The sequence below is a fragment of the Bombina bombina genome, chromosome 9, assembly GCF_027579735.1.
Source record: "Bombina bombina isolate aBomBom1 chromosome 9, aBomBom1.pri, whole genome shotgun sequence".
Taxonomy (NCBI): domain Eukaryota; kingdom Metazoa; phylum Chordata; class Amphibia; order Anura; family Bombinatoridae; genus Bombina; species Bombina bombina.
In genome coordinates, this window is record NC_069507.1 from 9,588,597 (window position 1) to 9,611,096 (window position 22,500).

A 22,500-nucleotide genomic window follows, 5' to 3' on the forward strand; every position below is an offset into this window, starting at 1 on the left:
TGTACCCCCCCCCCCCAGTCTCCTCACTGGCAGACTTGTCTGTACCCCCCCCCCCAGCCTCCTCGCTGGCAGACTTATCTGTACCCCCCCCCGTCTCCTCGCTGGCAGACTTGTCTGTACCACCCCCCCCCCCCAGCCTCCTCACTGGCAGACTTGTCTGTACCACCCCCCCAGCCTCCTCACTGGCAGACTTGTCTGTACCACCACCCCCCCAGCCTCCTCACTGGCAGACTTGTCTGTACCACCCCCCCCAGCCTCCTCACTGGCAGACTTGTCTGTACCACCACCCCCCCAGCCTCCTCACTGGAAGACTTGTCTGTACCACCCCCCCCCCAGCCTCCTCACTGGCAGACTTGTATGTACCCCCAGCCCTCACTAGCAGACTTGTATGTACCCCCCCCAGCCCTCACTGGCAGACTTGTATGTACCCCCAGCCCTCACTAGCAGACTTGTATGTACCCCCCCCAGCCCTCACTAGCAGACTTGTATGTACCCCCCCAGCCCTCACTAGCAGACTTGTATGTAACCCCCCCCCCCCCAGCCCTCACTAGCAGACTTGTATGTACCCCCCCCCCCAGCCCTCACTAGCAGACTTGTATGTACCCCCCTCCCAGCCCTTACTAGCAGACTTGTATGTACCCTCCCCAGCCCTCACTAGCAGACTTGTATGTACCACCCCCCAGCCCTCACTAGCAGACTTGTATGTACCACCCCCCAGCCCTTACTATCAGACTTGTATGTACCCCCCCCAGCCCTCACTAGCAGACTTGTATGTACCCCCCCCCCAGCCCTCACTAGCAGACTTGTATGTACCCCCCCAGCCCTCACTAGCAGACTTGTATGTAACCCCCCCAGCCCTCACTAACAGACTTGTATGTACCCCCCCCCAGCCCTCACTAGCAGACTTGTATGTACCCCCCCCCAGCCCTCACTAGCAGACTTGTATGTACCCCCCCCCAGCCCTCACTAGCAGACTTGTATGTACCCCCCCCCCCCCCCAGCCCTCACTAGCAGACTTGTATGTACCACCCCCCAGCCCTCACTAGCAGACTTGTATGTACCACCCCCCAGCCCTCACTAGCAGACTTGTCTGTAAAACCCCCCAGCCTCCTCGCTGGCAGACTTGTCTGTACCACCCCCCCTAGCCTCCTCACTGGCAGACTTGTCTGTACCACCCCCCCAGCCTCCTCGCTGGCAGACTTGTCTGTACCACCCCCCCTAGCCTCCTCGCTGGCAGACTTGTCTGTACCACCCCCCCCTAGCCTCCTCGCTGGCAGACTTGTCTGTACCCCCCCCCTGCCTCCTCTCTGGCAGACTTGTCTGTACCCCCCCATCCTCCTCACTGGCAGACTTGTCTGTACCCCCCCCAGCCTCCTCACTGGCAGACTTGTCTGTACCACCCCCCCCCCAGCCTCCTCACCGGCAGACTTGTCTGTACCCCCCCAGCCTCCTCACTGGCAGACTTGTCTGTACCCCCCCCCCCCCCCCAGCCTCCTCACTGGCAGACTTGTCTGTACCTCCCCCAGCCTCCTCACTGGCAGACTTGTCTGTACCAACCCCCCAGCCTCCTCACTGGCAGACTTGCCTGTACCCCCCCCCCCCAGTCTCCTCACTGGCAGACTTGTCTGTACCCCCCCCCCCCCCGCCTCCTCACTGGCAGACTTGTCTGTACCCCCCCCCCCGCCTCCTCACTGGCAGACTTGTCTGTACCCCCCCCCCCAGCCCTCACTAGCAGACTTGTATGTACCCCCCCCCAGCCCTCACTAGCAGACTTGTATGTACCCCCCCCCCAGCCCTCACTAGCAGACTTGTATGTACCCCCCCCCCCCCCCAGCCCTCACTAGCAGACTTGTATGTACCCCCCCCCCAGCCCTCACTAACAGACTTGTATGTACCCCCCCCCCAGCCCTCACTATCAGACTTGTATGTACCCCCCCCCCCAGCCCTCACTAGCAGACTTGTATGTACCCCCCCCCAGCCCTCACTAGCAGACTTGTATGTACCCCCCCCCAGCCCTCACTAGCAGACTTGTATGTACCCCCCCCCAGCCCTCACTAGCAGACTTGTATGTACCCCCCCCCAGCCCTCACTAGCAGACTTGTATGTACCCCCCCCAGCCCTCACTAGCAGACTTGTATGTACCCCCCCCCCCAGCCCTCACTAGCAGACTTGTATGTACCCCCCCCAGCCCTCACTAGCAGACTTGTATGTACCCCCCCCAGCCCTCACTAGCAGACTTGTATGTACCCCCCCCCAGCCCTCACTAGCAGACTTGTATGTACCCCCCCCCCCAGCCCTCACTAGCAGACTTGTATGTACCCCCCCCAGCCCTCACTAGCAGACTTGTATGTACCCCCCCCCAGCCCTCACTAGCAGACTTGTATGTACCCCCCCCAGCCCTCACTAGCAGACTTGTATGTACCCCCCCCCCCAGCCCTCACTAGCAGACTTGTATGTACCCCCCCCCCAGCCCTCACTAGCAGACTTGTATGTACCCCCCCCCAGCCCTCACTAGCAGACTTGTATGTACCCCCCCCCAGCCCTCACTAGCAGACTTGTATGTACCCCCCCCCAGCCCTCACTAGCAGACTTGTATGTACCCCCCCCCCAGCCCTCACTAGCAGACTTGTATGTACCCCCCCCAGCCCTCACTAGCAGACTTGTATGTACCCCCCCCCAGCCCTCACTAGCAGACTTGTATGTACCCCCCCCCAGCCCTCACTAGCAGACTTGTATGTACCCCCCCCCAGCCCTCACTAGCAGACTTGCCTTTGTTGGAAGCAGAGCTGGACGGGCGTCGGTTAATACTGCTCAGGCCCTGTATGGGGATGTCTCCCCCCTCAAGTACATTTTTATAGATCTGTCTCTCATTCTCAGTATCTGACACCTCCATGCCTCCCTCCTGGCTGTTGTGGGTGTATGAGCTGGAAGACATGAAGGAAAATAGTTACCAGGCGTTCAGATGTAACAAGTTTACTAGCTGTTCTTGAATTGCTTTAGTAATCTCAAAGGAATGCAAAGACTGCACACGTGTGAGTAAAGGTGCAGCCGGCAACACCTGGCACTGTCACACTAGCAACACACAGGGTACAGTAACACACAGGGTACAGTAACACAGCACACACTGCAGACCTGACACTGTCACACCAGTAACACACAGGGTACAGTAACACAGCACACACTGCAGACCTGACACTGTCACACCAGTAACACACAGGGTACAGTAACACAGCACACACTGCAGACCTGACACTGTCACACCAGTAACACACAGGGTACAGTAACACACAGGGTACAGTAACACACAGGGTACAGTAACACACAGGGTACAGTAACACAGCACACACTGCAGACCTGACACTGTCACACCAGTAACACACAGGGTACAGTAACACAGCACACACTGCAGACCTGACACTGTCACACCAGTAACACACAGGGTACAGTAACACACAGGGTACAGTAACACAGCACACACTGCAGACCTGACACTGTCACACCAGTAACCCACAGGGTAAAGTAACAAACAGGGTACAGTAACACAGCACACATTGCAGTCCTGACACTGTCACAGCAGTAAAATACATGGTACAGTAACACACACAGATACAACACACAGCAGAGTACAGTAACACACATGGTACAGTAACACACACAGATACATTAACACAGCAGCAGGGTACAGTAACACACAGGGTAGAGTAACACAGCACACACTGCAGACCTGACACTGTCACACCAGTAACACACAGGGTAGAGTAACACAGCACACACTGCAGACCTGACACTGTCACACCAGTAACACATAGGTTACAGTAACACAGCACACACTGCAGACCTGACACTGTCACACCAGTAACACATAGGTTACAGTAACACAGCACACACTGCAGACCTGACACTGTCACACCAGTAACACATAGGTTACAGTAACACAGCACACACTGCAGACCTGACACTGTCACACCAGTAACACACAGGGTACAGTAACACACAGGGTACAGTAACACAGCACACACTGCAGACCTGACACTGTCACACCAGTAACACACAGGGTACAGTAACACAGCACACACTGCAGACCTGACACTGTCACACCAGTAACACACAGGGTACAGTAACACAGCACACACTGCAGACCTGACACTGTCACACCAGTAACACACAGGGTACAGTAACACAGCACACACTGCAGACCTGACACTGTCACACCAGTAACACACAGGGTAAAGTAACACAGCACACACTGCAGACCTGACACTGTCACACCAGTAACACACAGGGTACAGTAACAAACAGGGTACAGTAACACAGCACACATTGCAGTCCTGACACTGTCACACCAATAACACACAGGGTACAGTAACACAGCATACACTGCAGCCCTGGCACTGCCAGTTACACCTGACACTGTCACACTAGTAACACACACAGATACAATAACACACAGCAGGGTACAGTAACACACATGGTACAGTAACACACACAGATACAACAACACACAGCAGGGTACAACACACATGGTATAGTAACACACACAGATACATTAACACAGCAGCAGGGTACAGTAACACACAAAGATACATTAACACAGCAGCAGGGTACGCTAACACACAGGGTACAGTAACACACATGGTACAGTAACACAAAGAGTACAGTAACACACAGGGTAAAGTAACACACAGGGTAAAGTAACACACACAGATACAATAACGCACAGCAGGGTACAGTAACACACATGGTACAGTAACATACACAGATACAATAACACACAGAAGGGTACAGTAACACACACAGATACAGTAACACAGAGGGTACAGTAACACACAGGGTACAGTAACACACACAGATACAATGACACACAGCAGGGTACAGTAACACACATGGTACAGTAACACACAGATACAGTAACACAGAGGGTACAGTAACACACAGGGCACAGTAACACACAGGGCACAGTAACACACAGGGTACAGTAACACACACAGATACAGTAACACAGAGGGTACAGTAACACACAGGGTACAGTAACACACAGGGTACAGTAACACAAAGAGTACAGTAACACACAGGGTAAAGTAACACACAGGGTAAAGTAACACACACAGATACAATAACACACAGCAGGGTACAGTAACACACATGGTACAGTAACATACACAGATACAATAACACACAGAAGGGTACAGTAACACACACAGATACAGTAACACAGAGGGTACAGTAACACACAGGGTACGGTAACACACAGGGTACAGTAACACACACAGATACAATGACACACAGCAGGGTACAGTAACACACATGGTACAGTAACACACAGATACAGTAACACACAGATACAGTAACACAGAGGGTACAGTAACACAGAGGGTACAGTAACACACAGGGCACAGTAACACACAGGGTACAGTAACACACACAGATACAGTAACACACAGGGTACAGTAACACACAGGGTAAAGTAACACACATGGTACAGTAACACACAGGGTACAGTAACACACAGGGTACAGTAACACTGCAGCGCTGGGACTAATATATTAATAGTGCTAATAACATCAGGAGTCTGAGGAACATAAAAGAACTTACTAGGAAGGAAAGTCGTTGTTCTGGCTCATAGCTGCACTCTGCAAGAGTCAAACATAAAACATTGTGTAAAACATTTGTGACAGACTAAACCCATGTGAGGTTGTCAACTTAACTGTGTCCCTTATGTACCCCACATGACGAGAGTACGTGTACCCTACAGCACTGGTTATCAGACTGACAGCAGACACCACTGGTTATCAGAGTGACAGCAGACACCACTGGTTATCAGAGTGACAGCAGACACCACTGGTTATCAGACTGACAGCAGAGACTACTGGTTATCAGACTGACAGCAGACACCACTTGTTATCAGAGTGACAGCAGACACCACTGGTTATCAGACTGACAGCAGACACCACTGGTTATCAGACTGGCAGCAGACACCACTGGTTATCAGACTGACAGCAGACACCATTGGTTATCAGACTGACACCAGACACCACTGGTTATCAGAGTGACAGCAGACACCACTGGTTATCAGACTGACAGCAGACACCACTGGTTATCAGACTGACAGCAGACACCACTGGTTATCAGACTGACAGCAGACACCACTGGTTATCAGACTGAAAGCAGACACCACTGGTTATCAGACTGACAGCAGACACCACTGGTTATCAGACTGACAGCAGACACCACTGGTTATCAGAGTGACAGCAGACACCACTGGTTATCAGAGTGACAGCAGACACCACTGGTTATCAGAGTGACAGCAGACACCACTGGTTATCAGAGTGACAGCAGACACCACTGGTTATCAGACTGGCAGCAGACACCACTGATTATCAGACTGAAAGCAGACACCACTGGTTATCAGACTGACAGCAGACACCACTGGTTAACAGACTGACAGCAGACACCACTGGTTATCAGATTGACAGCAGACACCATTGGTTATCAGACTGCCACCAGACACCACTGGTTATCAGACTGACAGCAGACACCACTGGTTATCAGACTGCCACCAGACACCACTGGTTATCAGACTGACAGCAGACACCACTGGTTATCAGACTGACAGCAGACACAACTAGTTATCAGACTGACAGCAGACACCACTGGTTATCAGACTGACAGCAGACACCACTGGTTATCAGAGTGACATCAGAGACCACTGGTTATCAGAGTGACATCAGAGACCACTGGTTATCAGACTGACAGCAGACACCACTGGTTATCAGAGTGACATCAGAGACCACTGGTTATCAGAGTGACAGCAGACACCACTGGTTATCAGAGTGACATCAGAGACCACTGGTTATCAGAGTGACAGCAGACACCACTGGTTATCAGACTGGCAGCAGACACCACTGGTTATCAGACTGACGGCAGACACCACTGGTTATCAGACTGACGGCAGACACCACTGGTTATCAGACTGGCACCAGACACCACTGGTTATCAGACTGGCACCAGACACCACTGGTTATCAGACTGGCACCAGACACCACTGGTTATCAGACTGACGGCAGACACCACTGGTTATCAGACTGACGGCAGACACCACTGGTTATCAGACTGGCACCAGACACTACTGGTTATCAGACTGGCACCAGCCACCACTGGTTATCAGACTGGCACCAGACACCACTGGTTATCAGACTGGCACCAGACACCACTGGGTATCAGACTGGCACCAGACACCACTGGTTATCAGACTGGCAGCAGACACCACTGATTATCAGACTGACAGCCTACACCACTGATTATCAGACTGACAGCAGACACCACTGGTTATCAGACTGACAGCAGACACCACTGGTTATCAGACTGACATCAGAGACCACTGGTTATCAGAGTGACAGCAGACACCACTGGTTATCAGACTGACAGCAGACATCACTGGTTATCAGAGTGACAGCAGACATCACTGGCTATCAGAGTGACAGTAGACACCACTGGTTATCAGAGTGACAGCAGACACCACTGGTTATCAGACTGACAGCAGACACCACTGGTTATCAGAGTGACAGCAGACACCACTGGTTATCAGACTGACAGCAGACACCACTGGTTATCAGAGTGACAGCAGACACCACTGGTTATCAGAGTGACAGCAGACACCACTGGTTATCAGAATGACAGCAGACACCACTGGTTATCAGACTGGAACCAGACACCACTGGTTATCAGAGTGAAAGCAGACACCACTGGTTATCAGACTGACAGCAGACACCACTGGTTATCAGACTGGCAGCAGACACCACTGGTTATCCGACTGACAGCAGAGACTACTGGTTATCAGACTGACAGCAGACACCACTGGTTATCAGACTGATAGCAGACACCACTGGTTATCAGACTGACAGCAGACACCACTGGTTATCAGACTGACAGCAGACACCACTGGTTATCAGACTGGCACCAGACACCACTGGTTATCAGACTGACAGCAGACACCACTGGTTATCAGACTAGCACCAGACACCACTGGTTATCAGACTAGCACCAGACACCACTGGTTATCAGACTGGCAGCAGACACCACTGATTATCAGACTGACAGCAGACACCACTGGTTATCAGACTGACAACAGACACCACTGGTTATCAGACTGACAACAGACACCACTGGTTATCAGACTGACAGCAGACACCACTGGTTATCAGACTGGCAGCAGACACCACTGGTTATGAGACTGACAGCAGACACCACTGGTTATCAGACTGACAGCAGACACCACTGGTTATCAGACTGGCACCAGACACCACTGGTTATCAGACTGACAGCAGACGCCACTGGTTATCAGACTGACAGCAGACACCACTGGTTATCAGACTAGCAGCAGACACCACTGGTTATCAGAGTGACAGCAGACACCACTGGTTATCAGACTGACAGGAGACACCACTGGTTATCAGACTGACAGCTGACACCACTGGTTATCAAGACTGACAGCAGACACCACTGGTTATCAGAGTGAAAGCAGACACCACTGGTTATCAGAGTGAAAGCAGACACCACTGGTTATCAGACTGACAGCAGACACCACTGGTTATCAGACTGACAGCAGACACCACTGGTTATCAGACTGACAGCAGACACCACTGGTTATAAGACTGACAGCAGACACCACTGGTTATCAGACTGGCACAAGACACCACTGGTTATCAGACTGACAGCAGACACCACTGGTTATCAGACTGGCACCAGACACCACTGGTTATCAGAGTGAAAGCAGACACCACTGGTTATCAGAGTGAAAGCAGACACCACTGGTTATCAGACTGACAGAAGACACCACTGGTTATCAGACTGGCAGCAGACACCACTGGTTATCCGACTGACAGCAGAGACTACTGGTTATCAGACTGACAGCAGACACCACTGGTTATCAGACTGATAGCAGACACCACTGGTTATCAGACTGACAGCAGACACCACTGGTTATCAGACTGACAGCAGACACCACTGGTTATCAGACTGGCACCAGACACCACTGGTTATCAGACTGACAGCAGACACCACTGGTTATCAGACTAGCACCAGACACCACTGGTTATCAGACTGGCACCAGACACCACTGGTTATCAGACTGACAGCAGACACCACTGGTTATCAGACTGACAACAGACACCACTGGTTATCAGACTGACAACAGACACCACTGGTTATCAGACTGACAGCAGACACCACTGGTTATCAGACTGGCAGCAGACACCACTGGTTATCAGACTGGCAGCAGACACCACTGATTATCAGACTGACAGCAGACACCACTGGTTATCAGACTGACAGGAGACACCACTGGTTATCAGACTGACAGCTGACACCACTGGTTATCAAGACTGACAGCAGACACCACTGGTTATCAGAGTGAAAGCAGACACCACTGGTTATCAGACTGACAGCAGACACCACTGGTTATCAGACTGAGAGCAGACACCACTGGTTATAAGACTGACAGCAGACACCACTGGTTATCAGACTGGCACAAGACACCACTGGTTATCAGACTGACAGCAGACACCACTGGTTATCAGACTGGCACCAGACACCACTGGTTATCAGACTGGCACCAGACACCACTGGTTATCAGAGTGAAAGCAGACACCACTGGTTATCAGAGTGAAAGCAGACGCCACTGGTTATCAGACTGACAGCAGACACCACTGGTTATCAGACTGGCACCAGACACCACTGGTTATCAGACTGGCACCAGACACCACTGGTTATCAGACTGACACCAGACACCACTGGTTATCAGACTGGCAGCAGACACCACTGGTTATCAGAGTGAAAGCAGACACCACTGGTTATCAGAGTGAAAGCAGACACCACTGGTTATCAGACTGACAGCAGACACCACTGGTTATCAGACTGACAGCAGACACCACTGGTTATCAGACTGATAGCAGACACCACTGGTTATCAGACTGACAGCAGACACCACTGATTATCAGACTGACAGCAGACACCACTGGTTATCAGACTGGCAGCAGACACCACTGGTTATCAGACTGACAGCAGACACCACTGGTTATCAGACTGACAGCAGACACCACTGGTTATCAGACTGGCACCAGACACCACTGGTTATCAGACTGACAGCAGACGCCACTGGTTATCAGACTAGCACCAGACACCACGGGTTATCAGACTGGCAGCAGACACCACTGATTATCAGACTGACAGCAGACACCACTGGTTATCAGACTGACAACATACACCACTGGTTATCAGACTGACAGCAGACACCACTGGTTATCAGACTGGCAGCAGACACCACTGGTTATCAGACTGGCAGCAGACACCACTGATTATCAGACTGACAGCAGACACCACTGGTTATCAGACTGGCAGCAGACACCACTGGTTATCCGACTGACAGCAGAGACTACTGGTTATCAGACTGACAGCAGACACCACTGGTTATCAGACTGACAGCAGACACCACTGGTTATCAGACTGATAGCAGACACCACTGGTTATCAGACTGACAGCAGACACCACTGGTTATCAGACTGACAGCAGACACCACTGGTTATCAGACTGGCACCAGACACCACTGATTATCAGACTGACAGCAGACACCACTGGTTATCAGACTGGCAGCAGACACCACTGGTTATCCGACTGACAGCAGAGACTACTGGTTATCAGACTGACAGCAGACACCACTGGTTATCAGACTGATAGCAGACACCACTGGTTATCAGACTGACAGCAGACACCACTGGTTATCAGACTGACAGCAGACACCACTGGTTATCAGACTGGCACCAGACACCACTGGTTATCAGACTGACAGCAGACGCCACTGGTTATCAGACTAGCACCAGACACCACTGGTTATCAGACTGGCAGCAGACACCACTGATTATCAGACTGACAGCAGACACCACTGGTTATCAGACTGGCAGCAGACACCACTGGTTATCAGACTGGCAGCAGACACCACTGGTTATCAGAGTGACAGCAGACACCACTGGTTATCAGAGTGACATCAGACACCACTGGTTATCAGAGTGACATCAGACACCACTGGTTATCAGAGTGACATCAGACACCACTGGTTATCAGAGTGACAGCAGACACCACTGGTTATCAGAGTGACAGCAGACACCACTGGTTATCAGAGTGACAGCAGACACCACTGGTTATCAGAATGACAGCAGACACCACTGGTTATCAGAGTGACAGCAGACACCACTGGTTATCAGACTGGCAGCAGAAACCACTGATTATCAGACTGGCACCAGACACCACTGGTTATCAGACTGACGGCAGACACCACTGGTTATCAGACTGACGGCAGACACCACTGGTTATCGGACTGGCACCAGACACCACTGGTTATCGGACTGGCACCAGACACCACTGGTTATCAGACTGGCACCAGACACCACTGGTTATCAGACTGGCACCAGACACCACTGGTTATCAGATTGGCACCAGACACCACTGGTTATCAGACTGGCACCAGACACCACTGGTTATCAGACTGGCACCAGACACCACTGGTTATCAGACTTGCAACAGACACCACTGGTTATCAGACTGGCAACAGACACCACTGGTTATCAGACTGGCACCAGACACCACTGGTTATCAACTGGCAGCAGACACCACTGGTTATCAGACTGACAACAGACACCACTGGTTATCAGACTGACAGCAGACACTACTGGTTATCAGACTGACAGCAGACACCACTGGTTATCAGACTGACAGCAGACACCACTGGTTATCAGACTGACAACAGACACCACTGGTTATCAGACTGACAACAGACACCACTGGTTATCAGACTGGCAGCAGACACCACTGGTTATCAGACTGACAGCAGACACCACTGGTTATCAGAGTGACAGCAGACACCACTGGTTATCAGACTGACAGTAGACACCACTGGTTATCAGAGTGACAGCAGACACCACTGGTTATCAGAGTGACAGCAGACACCACTGGTTATCAGAGTGACAGCAGACACCACTGGTTATCAGAGTGACAGCAGACACCACTGGTTATCAGAGTGACAACAGACACCACTGGTTATCAGAATGACAGCAGACACCACTGGTTATCAGACTGGCAGAAGACACCACTGGTTATCAGACTGACAGCAGACACCACTGGTTATCAGACTGGCACCAGACACCACTGGTTATCAGAGTGAAAGCAGACACCACTGGTTATCAGACTGACAGCAGACACCACTGGTTATCAGACTGGCAGCAGACACCACTGGTTATCAGACTGACAGCAGACACCACTGGTTATCAGACTGGCAGCAGACACCACTGGTTATCAGACTGGCAGCAGACACCACTGATTATCAGACTGACAGCAGACACCACTGGTTATCAGACTGACAGGAGACACCACTGGTTATCAGACTGACAGCTGACACCACTGGTTATCAAGACTGACAGCAGACACCACTGGTTATCAGAGTGAAAGCAGACACCACTGGTTATCAGACTGACAGCAGACACCACTGGTTATCAGACTGAGAGCAGACACCACTGGTTATAAGACTGACAGCAGACACCACTGGTTATCAGACTGGCACAAGACACCACTGGTTATCAGACTGACAGCAGACACCACTGGTTATCAGACTGGCACCAGACACCACTGGTTATCAGACTGGCACCAGACACCACTGGTTATCAGAGTGAAAGCAGACACCACTGGTTATCAGAGTGAAAGCAGACACCACTGGTTATCAGACTGACAGCAGACACCACTGGTTATCAGACTGGCACCAGACACCACTGGTTATCAGACTGGCACCAGACACCACTGGTTATCAGACTGACACCAGACACCACTGGTTATCAGACTGGCAGCAGACACCACTGGTTATCAGAGTGAAAGCAGACACCACTGGTTATCAGACTGACAGCAGACACCACTGGTTATCAGACTAGCACCAGACACCACTGGTTATCAGACTGGCAGCAGACACCACTGATTATCAGACTGACAGCAGACACCACTGATTATCAGACTGACAGCAGACACCACTGGTTATCAGACTGACAACAGACACCACTGGTTATCAGACTGACAACAGACACCACTGGTTATCAGACTGGCACCAGACACCACTGGTTATCAGACTGGCACCAGACACCACTGGTTATCAGACTGACACCAGACACCACTGGTTATCAGACTGGCAGCAGACACCACTGGTTATCAGAGTGAAAGCAGACACCACTGGTTATCAGAGTGAAAGCAGACACCACTGGTTATCAGACTGACAGCAGACACCACTGGTTATCAGACTGACAGCAGACACCACTGGTTATCAGACTGATAGCAGACACCACTGGTTATCAGACTGACAGCAGACACCACTGATTATCAGACTGACAGCAGACACCACTGGTTATCAGACTGGCAGCAGACACCACTGGTTATCAGACTGGCAGCAGACACCACTGGTTATCAGACTGACAGCAGACACCACTGGTTATCAGACTGACAGCAGACACCACTGGTTATCAGACTGGCATCAGACACCACTGGTTATCAGACTGACAGCAGACGCCACTGGTTATCAGACTAGCACCAGACACCACTGGTTATCAGACTGGCAGCAGACACCACTGATTATCAGACTGACAGCAGACACCACTGGTTATCAGACTGGCACCAGACACCACTGGTTATCAGACTGACAGCAGACACCACTGGTTATCAGACTAGCACCAGACACCACTGGTTATCAGACTGGCAGCAGACACCACTGATTATCAGACTGACAGCAGACACCACTGGTTATCAGACTGACAACAGACACCACTGGTTATCAGACTGACAACAGACACCACTGGTTATCAGATTGATATCAGAGACCACTGGTTATCAGACTGACAGCAGACACCATTGGTTATCAGACTGGCAGCAGACACCACTGGTTATCAGACTGGCAGCAGACACCACTGATTATCAGACTGACAGCAGACACCACTGGTTATCAGACTGACAGCAGACACCACTGGTTATCAGACTGACAGCTGACACCACTGGTTATCAAGACTGACAGCAGACACCACTGGTTATCAGAGTGAAAGCAGACACCACTGGTTATCAGACTGAGAGCAGACACCACTGGTTATAAGACTGACAACAGACACCACTGGTTATCAGACTGGCACAAGACACCACTGGTTATCAGACTGACAGCAGACACCACTGGTTATCAGACTGGCACCAGACACCGCTGGTTATCAGAGTGAAAGCAGACACCACTGGTTATCAGAGTGAAAGCAGACACCACTGGTTATCAGACTGACAGCAGACACCACTGGTTATCAGACTGGCAGCAGACACCACTGGTTATCCGACTGACAGCAGAGACTACTGGTTATCAGACTGACAGCAGACACCACTGGTTATCAGACTGATAGCAGACACCACTGGTTATCAGACTGACAGCAGACACCACTGGTTATCAGACTGACAGCAGACACCACTGGTTATCAGACTGGCACCAGACACCACTGGTTATCAGACTGACAGCAGACACCACTGGTTATCAGACTAGCACCAGACACCACTGGTTATCAGACTGGCAGCAGACACCACTGATTATCAGACTGGCAGCAGACACCACTGGTTATCAGACTGACAACAGACACCACTGGTTATCAGACTGACAACAGACACCACTGGTTATCAGACTGACAGCAGACACCACTGGTTATCAGAGTGACAGCAGACACCACTGGTTATCAGACTGGCACCAGACACCACTGGTTATCAGACTGACAGCAGACACCACTGGTTATCAGACTGACAGCAGACACCACTGGTTATCAGACTGCCACCAGACACCACTGGTTATCAGACTGACAGCTGACACCACTGGTTATCAAGACTGACAGCAGACACCACTGGTTATCAGAGTGAAAGCAGACACCACTGGTTAGCAGACTGAGAGCAGACACCACTGGTTATAAGACTGACAGCAGACACCACTGGTTATCAGACTGGCACAAGACACCACTGGTTATCAGACTGACAGCAGACACCACTGGTTATCAGACTGGCAGCAGACACCACTGATTATCAGACTGACAGCAGACACCACTGGTTATCAGACTGACAGCAGACACCACTGGTTATCAGACTGGCAGCAGACACCACTGGTTATCAGAGTGACAGCAGACACCACTGGTTATCAGAGTGACATCAGACACCACTGGTTATCAGAGTGACATCAGACACCACTGGTTATCAGAGTGACATCAGACACCACTGGTTATCAGAGTGACATCAGACACCACTGGTTATCAGACTGACAGCAGACACCACTGGTTATCAGAGTGACAGCAGACACCACTGGTTATCAGAGTGACAGCAGACACCACCGGTTATCAGAGTGACAGCAGGCACCACTGGTTATCAGACTGGCAGCAGAAACCACTGGTTATCAGACTGATAGCAGACACCACTGGTTATCAGACTGACAGCAGACACCACTGGTTATCAGACTGACAGCAGACACCACTGGTTATCAGAGTGACAGCAGACACCACTGGTTATCAGAGTGACAGCAGACACCACTGGTTATCAGAGTGACTTCAGAGACCACTGGTTATCAGAGTGACAGCAGGCACCACTGGTTATCACTATGACAGCAGACACCACTGGTTATCAGAGTGACAGCAGACACCACTGGTTATCAGACTGGCAGCAGACACCACTGATTATCAGACTGGCACCAGACACCACTGGTTAGCAGACTGACGGCAGACACCACTGGTTATCAGACTGACGGCAGACACCACTGGTTATCAGACTGACGGCAGACACCACTGGTTATCAGACTGGCACCAGACACCAATGGTTATCGGACTGGCACCAGACACCACTGGTTATCAGACTGGCACCAGACACCACTGGTTATCAGAGTGACAGCAGACACCACTGGTTATCAGACTGACAGTAGACACCACTGGTTATCAGAGTGACAGCAGACACCACTGGTTATCAGAGTGACAGCAGACACCACTGGTTATCAGAGTGACAGCAGACACCACTGGTTATCAGAGTGACAGCAGACACCACTGGTTATCAGAGTGACAACAGACACCACTGGTTATCAGAATGACAGCAGACACCACTGGTTATCAGACTGGCAGAAGACACCACTGGTTATCAGACTGACAGCAGACACCACTGGTTATCAGACTGGCACCAGACACCACTGGTTATCAGAGTGAAAGCAGACACCACTGGTTATCAGACTGACAGCAGACACCACTGGTTATCAGACTGGCAGCAGACACCACTGGTTATCAGACTGACAGCAGACACCACTGGTTATCAGACTGGCAGCAGACACCACTGGTTATCAGACTGGCAGCAGACACCACTGATTATCAGACTGACAGCAGACACCACTGGTTATCAGACTGACAGGAGACACCACTGGTTATCAGACTGACAGCTGACACCACTGGTTATCAAGACTGACAGCAGACACCACTGGTTATCAGAGTGAAAGCAGACACCACTGGTTATCAGACTGACAGCAGACACCACTGGTTATCAGACTGACAGCAGACACCACTGGTTATAAGACTGACAGCAGACACCACTGGTTATCAGACTGGCACAAGACACCACTGGTTATCAGACTGACAGCAGACACCACTGGTTATCAGACTGGCACCAGACACCACTGGTTATCAGACTGGCACCAGACACCACTGGTTATCAGAGTGAAAGCAGACACCACTGGTTATCAGAGTGAAAGCAGACACCACTGGTTATCAGACTGACAGCAGACACCACTGGTTATCAGACTGGCACCAGACACCACTGGTTATCAGACTGGCACCAGACACCACTGGTTATCAGACTGACACCAGACACCACTGGTTATCAGACTGGCAGCAGACACCACTGGTTATCAGAGTGAAAGCAGACACCACTGGTTATCAGAGTGAAAGCAGACACCACTGGTTATCAGAGTGACAGCAGACACCACTGGTTATCAGAGTGACAACAGACACCACTGGTTATCAGAATGACAGCAGACACCACTGGTTATCAGACTGGCAGAAGACACCACTGGTTATCAGACTGACAGCAGACACCACTGGTTATCAGACTGGCACCAGACACCACTGGTTATCAGAGTGAAAGCAGACACCACTGGTTATCAGACTGACAGCAGACACCACTGGTTATCAGACTGGCAGCAGACACCACTGGTTATCAGACTGACAGCAGACACCACTGGTTATCAGACTGGCAGCAGACACCACTGGTTATCAGACTGGCAGCAGACACCACTGATTATCAGACTGACAGCAGACACCACTGGTTATCAGACTGACAGGAGACACCACTGGTTATCAGACTGACAGCTGACACCACTGGTTATCAAGACTGACAGCAGACACCACTGGTTATCAGAGTGAAAGCAGACACCACTGGTTATCAGACTGACAGCAGACACCACTGGTTATCAGACTGAGAGCAGACACCACTGGTTATAAGACTGACAGCAGACACCACTGGTTATCAGACTGGCACAAGACACCACTGGTTATCAGACTGACAGCAGACACCACTGGTTATCAGACTGACACCAGACACCACTGGTTATCAGACTGGCAGCAGACACCACTGGTTATCAGAGTGAAAGCAGACACCACTGGTTATCAGAGTGAAAGCAGACACCACTGGTTATCAGACTGACAGCAGACACCACTGGTTATCAGACTGGCACCAGACACCACTGGTTATCAGACTGGCACCAGACACCACTGGTTATCAGACTGACACCAGACACCACTGGTTATCAGACTGGCAGCAGACACCACTGGTTATCAGAGTGAAAGCAGACACCACTGGTTATCAGAGTGAAAGCAGACACCACTGGTTATCAGACTGACAGCAGACACCACTGGTTATCAGACTGACAGCAGACACCACTGGTTATCAGACTGATAGCAGACACCACTGGTTATCAGACTGACAGCAGACACCACTGATTATCAGACTGACAGCAGACACCACTGGTTATCAGACTGGCAGCAGACACCACTGGTTATCAGACTGACAGCAGACACCACTGGTTATCAGACTGACAGCAGACACCACTGGTTATCAGACTGGCACCAGACACCACTGGTTATCAGACTGACAGCAGACGCCACTGGTTATCAGACTAGCACCAGACACCACTGGTTATCAGACTGGCAGCAGACACCACTGATTATCAGACTGACAGCAGACACCACTGGTTATCAGACTGGCACCAGACACCACTGGTTATCAGACTGACAGCAGACACCACTGGTTATCAGACTAGCACCAGACACCACTGGTTATCAGACTGGCAGCAGACACCACTGATTATCAGACTGACAGCAGACACCACTGGTTATCAGACTGACAACAGACACCACTGGTTATCAGACTGACAACAGACACCACTGGTTATCAGATTGATATCAGAGACCACTGGTTATCAGACTGACAGCAGACACCATTGGTTATCAGACTGGCAGCAGACACCACTGGTTATCAGACTGGCAGCAGACACCACTGATTATCAGACTGACAGCAGACACCACTGGTTATCAGACTGACAGCAGACACCACTGGTTATCAGACTGACAGCTGACACCACTGGTTATCAAGACTGACAGCAGACACCACTGGTTATCAGAGTGAAAGCAGACACCACTGGTTATCAGACTGAGAGCAGACACCACTGGTTATAAGACTGACAACAGACACCACTGGTTATCAGACTGGCACAAGACACCACTGGTTATCAGACTGACAGCAGACACCACTGGTTATCAGACTGGCACCAGACACCACTGGTTATCAGAGTGAAAGCAGACACCACTGGTTATCAGAGTGAAAGCAGACACCACTGGTTATCAGACTGACAGCAGACACCACTGGTTATCAGACTGGCAGCAGACACCACTGGTTATCCGACTGACAGCAGAGACTACTGGTTATCAGACTGACAGCAGACACCACTGGTTATCAGACTGATAGCAGACACCACTGGTTATCAGACTGACAGCAGACACCACTGGTTATCAGACTGACAGCAGACACCACTGGTTATCAGACTGGCACCAGACACCACTGGTTATCAGACTGACAGCAGACACCACTGGTTATCAGACTAGCACCAGACACCACTGGTTATCAGACTGGCAGCAGACACCACTGATTATCAGACTGGCAGCAGACACCACTGGTTATCAGACTGACAACAGACACCACTGGTTATCAGACTGACAACAGACACCACTGGTTATCAGACTGACAGCAGACACCACTGGTTATCAGAGTGACAGCAGACACCACTGGTTATCAGACTGATAGCAGACACCACTGGTTATCAGACTGACAGCAGACACCACTGGTTATCAGACTGACAGCAGACACCACTGGTTATCAGACTGCCACCAGACACCACTGGTTATCAGACTGACAGCTGACACCACTGGTTATCAAGACTGACAGCAGACACCACTGGTTATCAGAGTGAAAGCAGACACCACTGGTTAGCAGACTGAGAGCAGACACCACTGGTTATAAGACTGACAGCAGACACCACTGGTTATCAGACTGGCACAAGACACCACTGGTTATCAGACTGACAGCAGACACCACTGGTTATCAGACTGGCAGCAGACACCACTGATTATCAGACTGACAGCAGACACCACTGGTTATCAGACTGACAGCAGACACCACTGGTTATCAGACTGGCAGCAGACACCACTGGTTATCAGAGTGACAGCAGACACCACTGGTTATCAGAGTGACATCAGACACCACTGGTTATCAGAGTGACATCAGACACCACTGGTTATCAGAGTGACATCAGACACCACTGGTTATCAGAGTGACATCAGACACCACTGGTTATCAGACTGACAGCAGACACCACTGGTTATCAGAGTGACAGCAGACACCACTGGTTATCAGAGTGACAGCAGACACCACCGGTTATCAGAGTGACAGCAGGCACCACTGGTTATCAGACTGGCAGCAGAAACCACTGGTTATCAGACTGATAGCAGACACCACTGGTTATCAGACTGACAGCAGACACCACTGGTTATCAGACTGACAGCAGACACCACTGGTTATCAGAGTGACAGCAGACACCACTGGTTATCAGAGTGACTTCAGAGACCACTGGTTATCAGAGTGACAGCAGGCACCACTGGTTATCACTATGACAGCAGACACCACTGGTTATCAGAGTGACAGCAGACACCACTGGTTATCAGACTGACAGCAGACACCACTGATTATCAGACTGGCACCAGACACCACTGGTTAGCAGACTGACGGCAGACACCACTGGTTATCAGACTGACGGCAGACACCACTGGTTATCAGACTGGCACCAGACACCACTGGTTATCGGACTGGCACCAGACACCACTGGTTATCAGACTGGCACCAGACACCACTGGTTATCAGACTGGCACCAGACACCACTGGTTATCAGACTGGCACCAGACACCACTGGTTATCAGACTGGCACCAGACACCACTGGTTATCAGACTGGCACCAGACACCACTGGTTATCAGACTGGCAACAGACACCACTGGTTATCAGACTGGCACCAGACAACACTGGTTATCAACTGGCAGCAGACACCACTGATTATCAGACTGGCAGCAGACACCACTGGTTATCAACTGGCAGCAGACACCACTGATTATCAGACTGACAGCAGACACCACTGGTTATCAGACTGACAGCAGACACCACTGATTATCAGACTGACAACAGACACCACTGGTTATCAGACTGACAACAGACACCACTGGTTATCAGACTGGCAGCAGACACCACTGGTTATCAGACTGACAGCAGACACCACTGGTTATCAGAGTGACAGCAGACACAACTGGTTATCAGAGTGACATCAGACACCACTGGTTATCAGACTGACAGCAGACACCACTGGTTATCAGACTGACAACAGACACCACTGGTTATCAGACTGGCAGCAGACACCACTGGATATCAGAGTGACAGCAGACACCACTGGTTATCAGAGTGACATCAGACACCACTGGTTATCAGAGTGACATCAGACACCACTGGTTATCAGATTGACAACAGACACCACTGGTTATCAGAGTGACATCAGACACCACTGGTTATCAGACTGACAGCAGAGACTACTGGTTATCAATATATGACAGCATATATATATATATATATATATATATATATATATATGGTTAAGGGATCTATGTATCTATGTGCCATAAGGGGTACACTTTATACTGTAGATATATGTGCGTAGTGGAGGATTTTAAACTCACTTTTTGCCTCCCCCTGATTTTAAATGTTGTTATATATATATATATATATATATATATATATATATATATATATATATATATACTGTATATAAAGGGTTAAGGGATACGCTATATATATATATATATATATACTGTATATAAAGGGTTAAGGGATACGCTATATATATATATATATACTGTATATAAAGGGTTAACGGATACGCTATATATATATATATATATATACTGTATATAAAGGGTTAAGGGATACGCTATATATATATATATACTGTATATAAAGGGTTAACGGATACGCTATATATATATATATATATATATATATATATATATATATATATATACTGTATATAAAGGGTTAAGGGATACGCTATATATATATATATATATATATATATATATATATACTGTATATAAAGGGTTAAGGGATATGCTATATATATATATGGGTTTATAATCCTTGATAAAGGTCCCAGATAGAGGACCGAAACCTTGGATTTTTGGGGTGTGAAGTGTACCACAATATGTGAATAAAGTGGTAACAACCTTATTGAAGAAACCGGGTGCAAGTTATTTCTTTGGAGTGTGCTTGGAGACTCTGCAACGGCCATTATTACCTTACAGGGAGTGCTAAGGTTGTGTAATATATATATATATATGGTTAAGGGATACACTGTATACTGTATATAGAGGGTTAATGGATATACTATATATATATATATATATATATATATATATATATATATATATATATATATGGTTAAGGGATACACTGTATACTGTATATAGAGGGTTAATGGATATACTATATATATATATATATATATATATATATATATATGGTTAAGGGATACACTGTATACTGTATATAGAGGGTTAATGGATATACTATATATATATATATATATATATATATATATATATATATATATATGGTTAAGGGATACACTGTATACTGTATATAGAGGGTTAATGGATATACTATATATATATATATATATATATATATATATGGTTAAGGGATACACTGTATACTGTATATAGAGGGTTAATGGATATACTATATATATATATGTATATGGTTAAGGGATTAAGGGATACACTGTATACTGTAT

At 49.4% G+C, this 22,500-nt stretch overlaps 1 protein-coding gene across 1 annotated transcript in view; it reads right to left on the minus strand.

The window, feature by feature from the left end:
- SORBS1 (sorbin and SH3 domain containing 1) overlaps window positions 1-22,500 on the minus strand; it is a gene marked incomplete in the record, with an annotated part of 400,431 nt that overhangs the window by 75,385 nt on the left and 302,546 nt on the right. Inside the window, 2 exon segments of the mRNA XM_053691869.1 lie at window positions 2,770-2,924; window positions 5,593-5,630. Coding sequence (XP_053547844.1) covers window positions 2,770-2,924; window positions 5,593-5,630 — 193 coding nt within the window.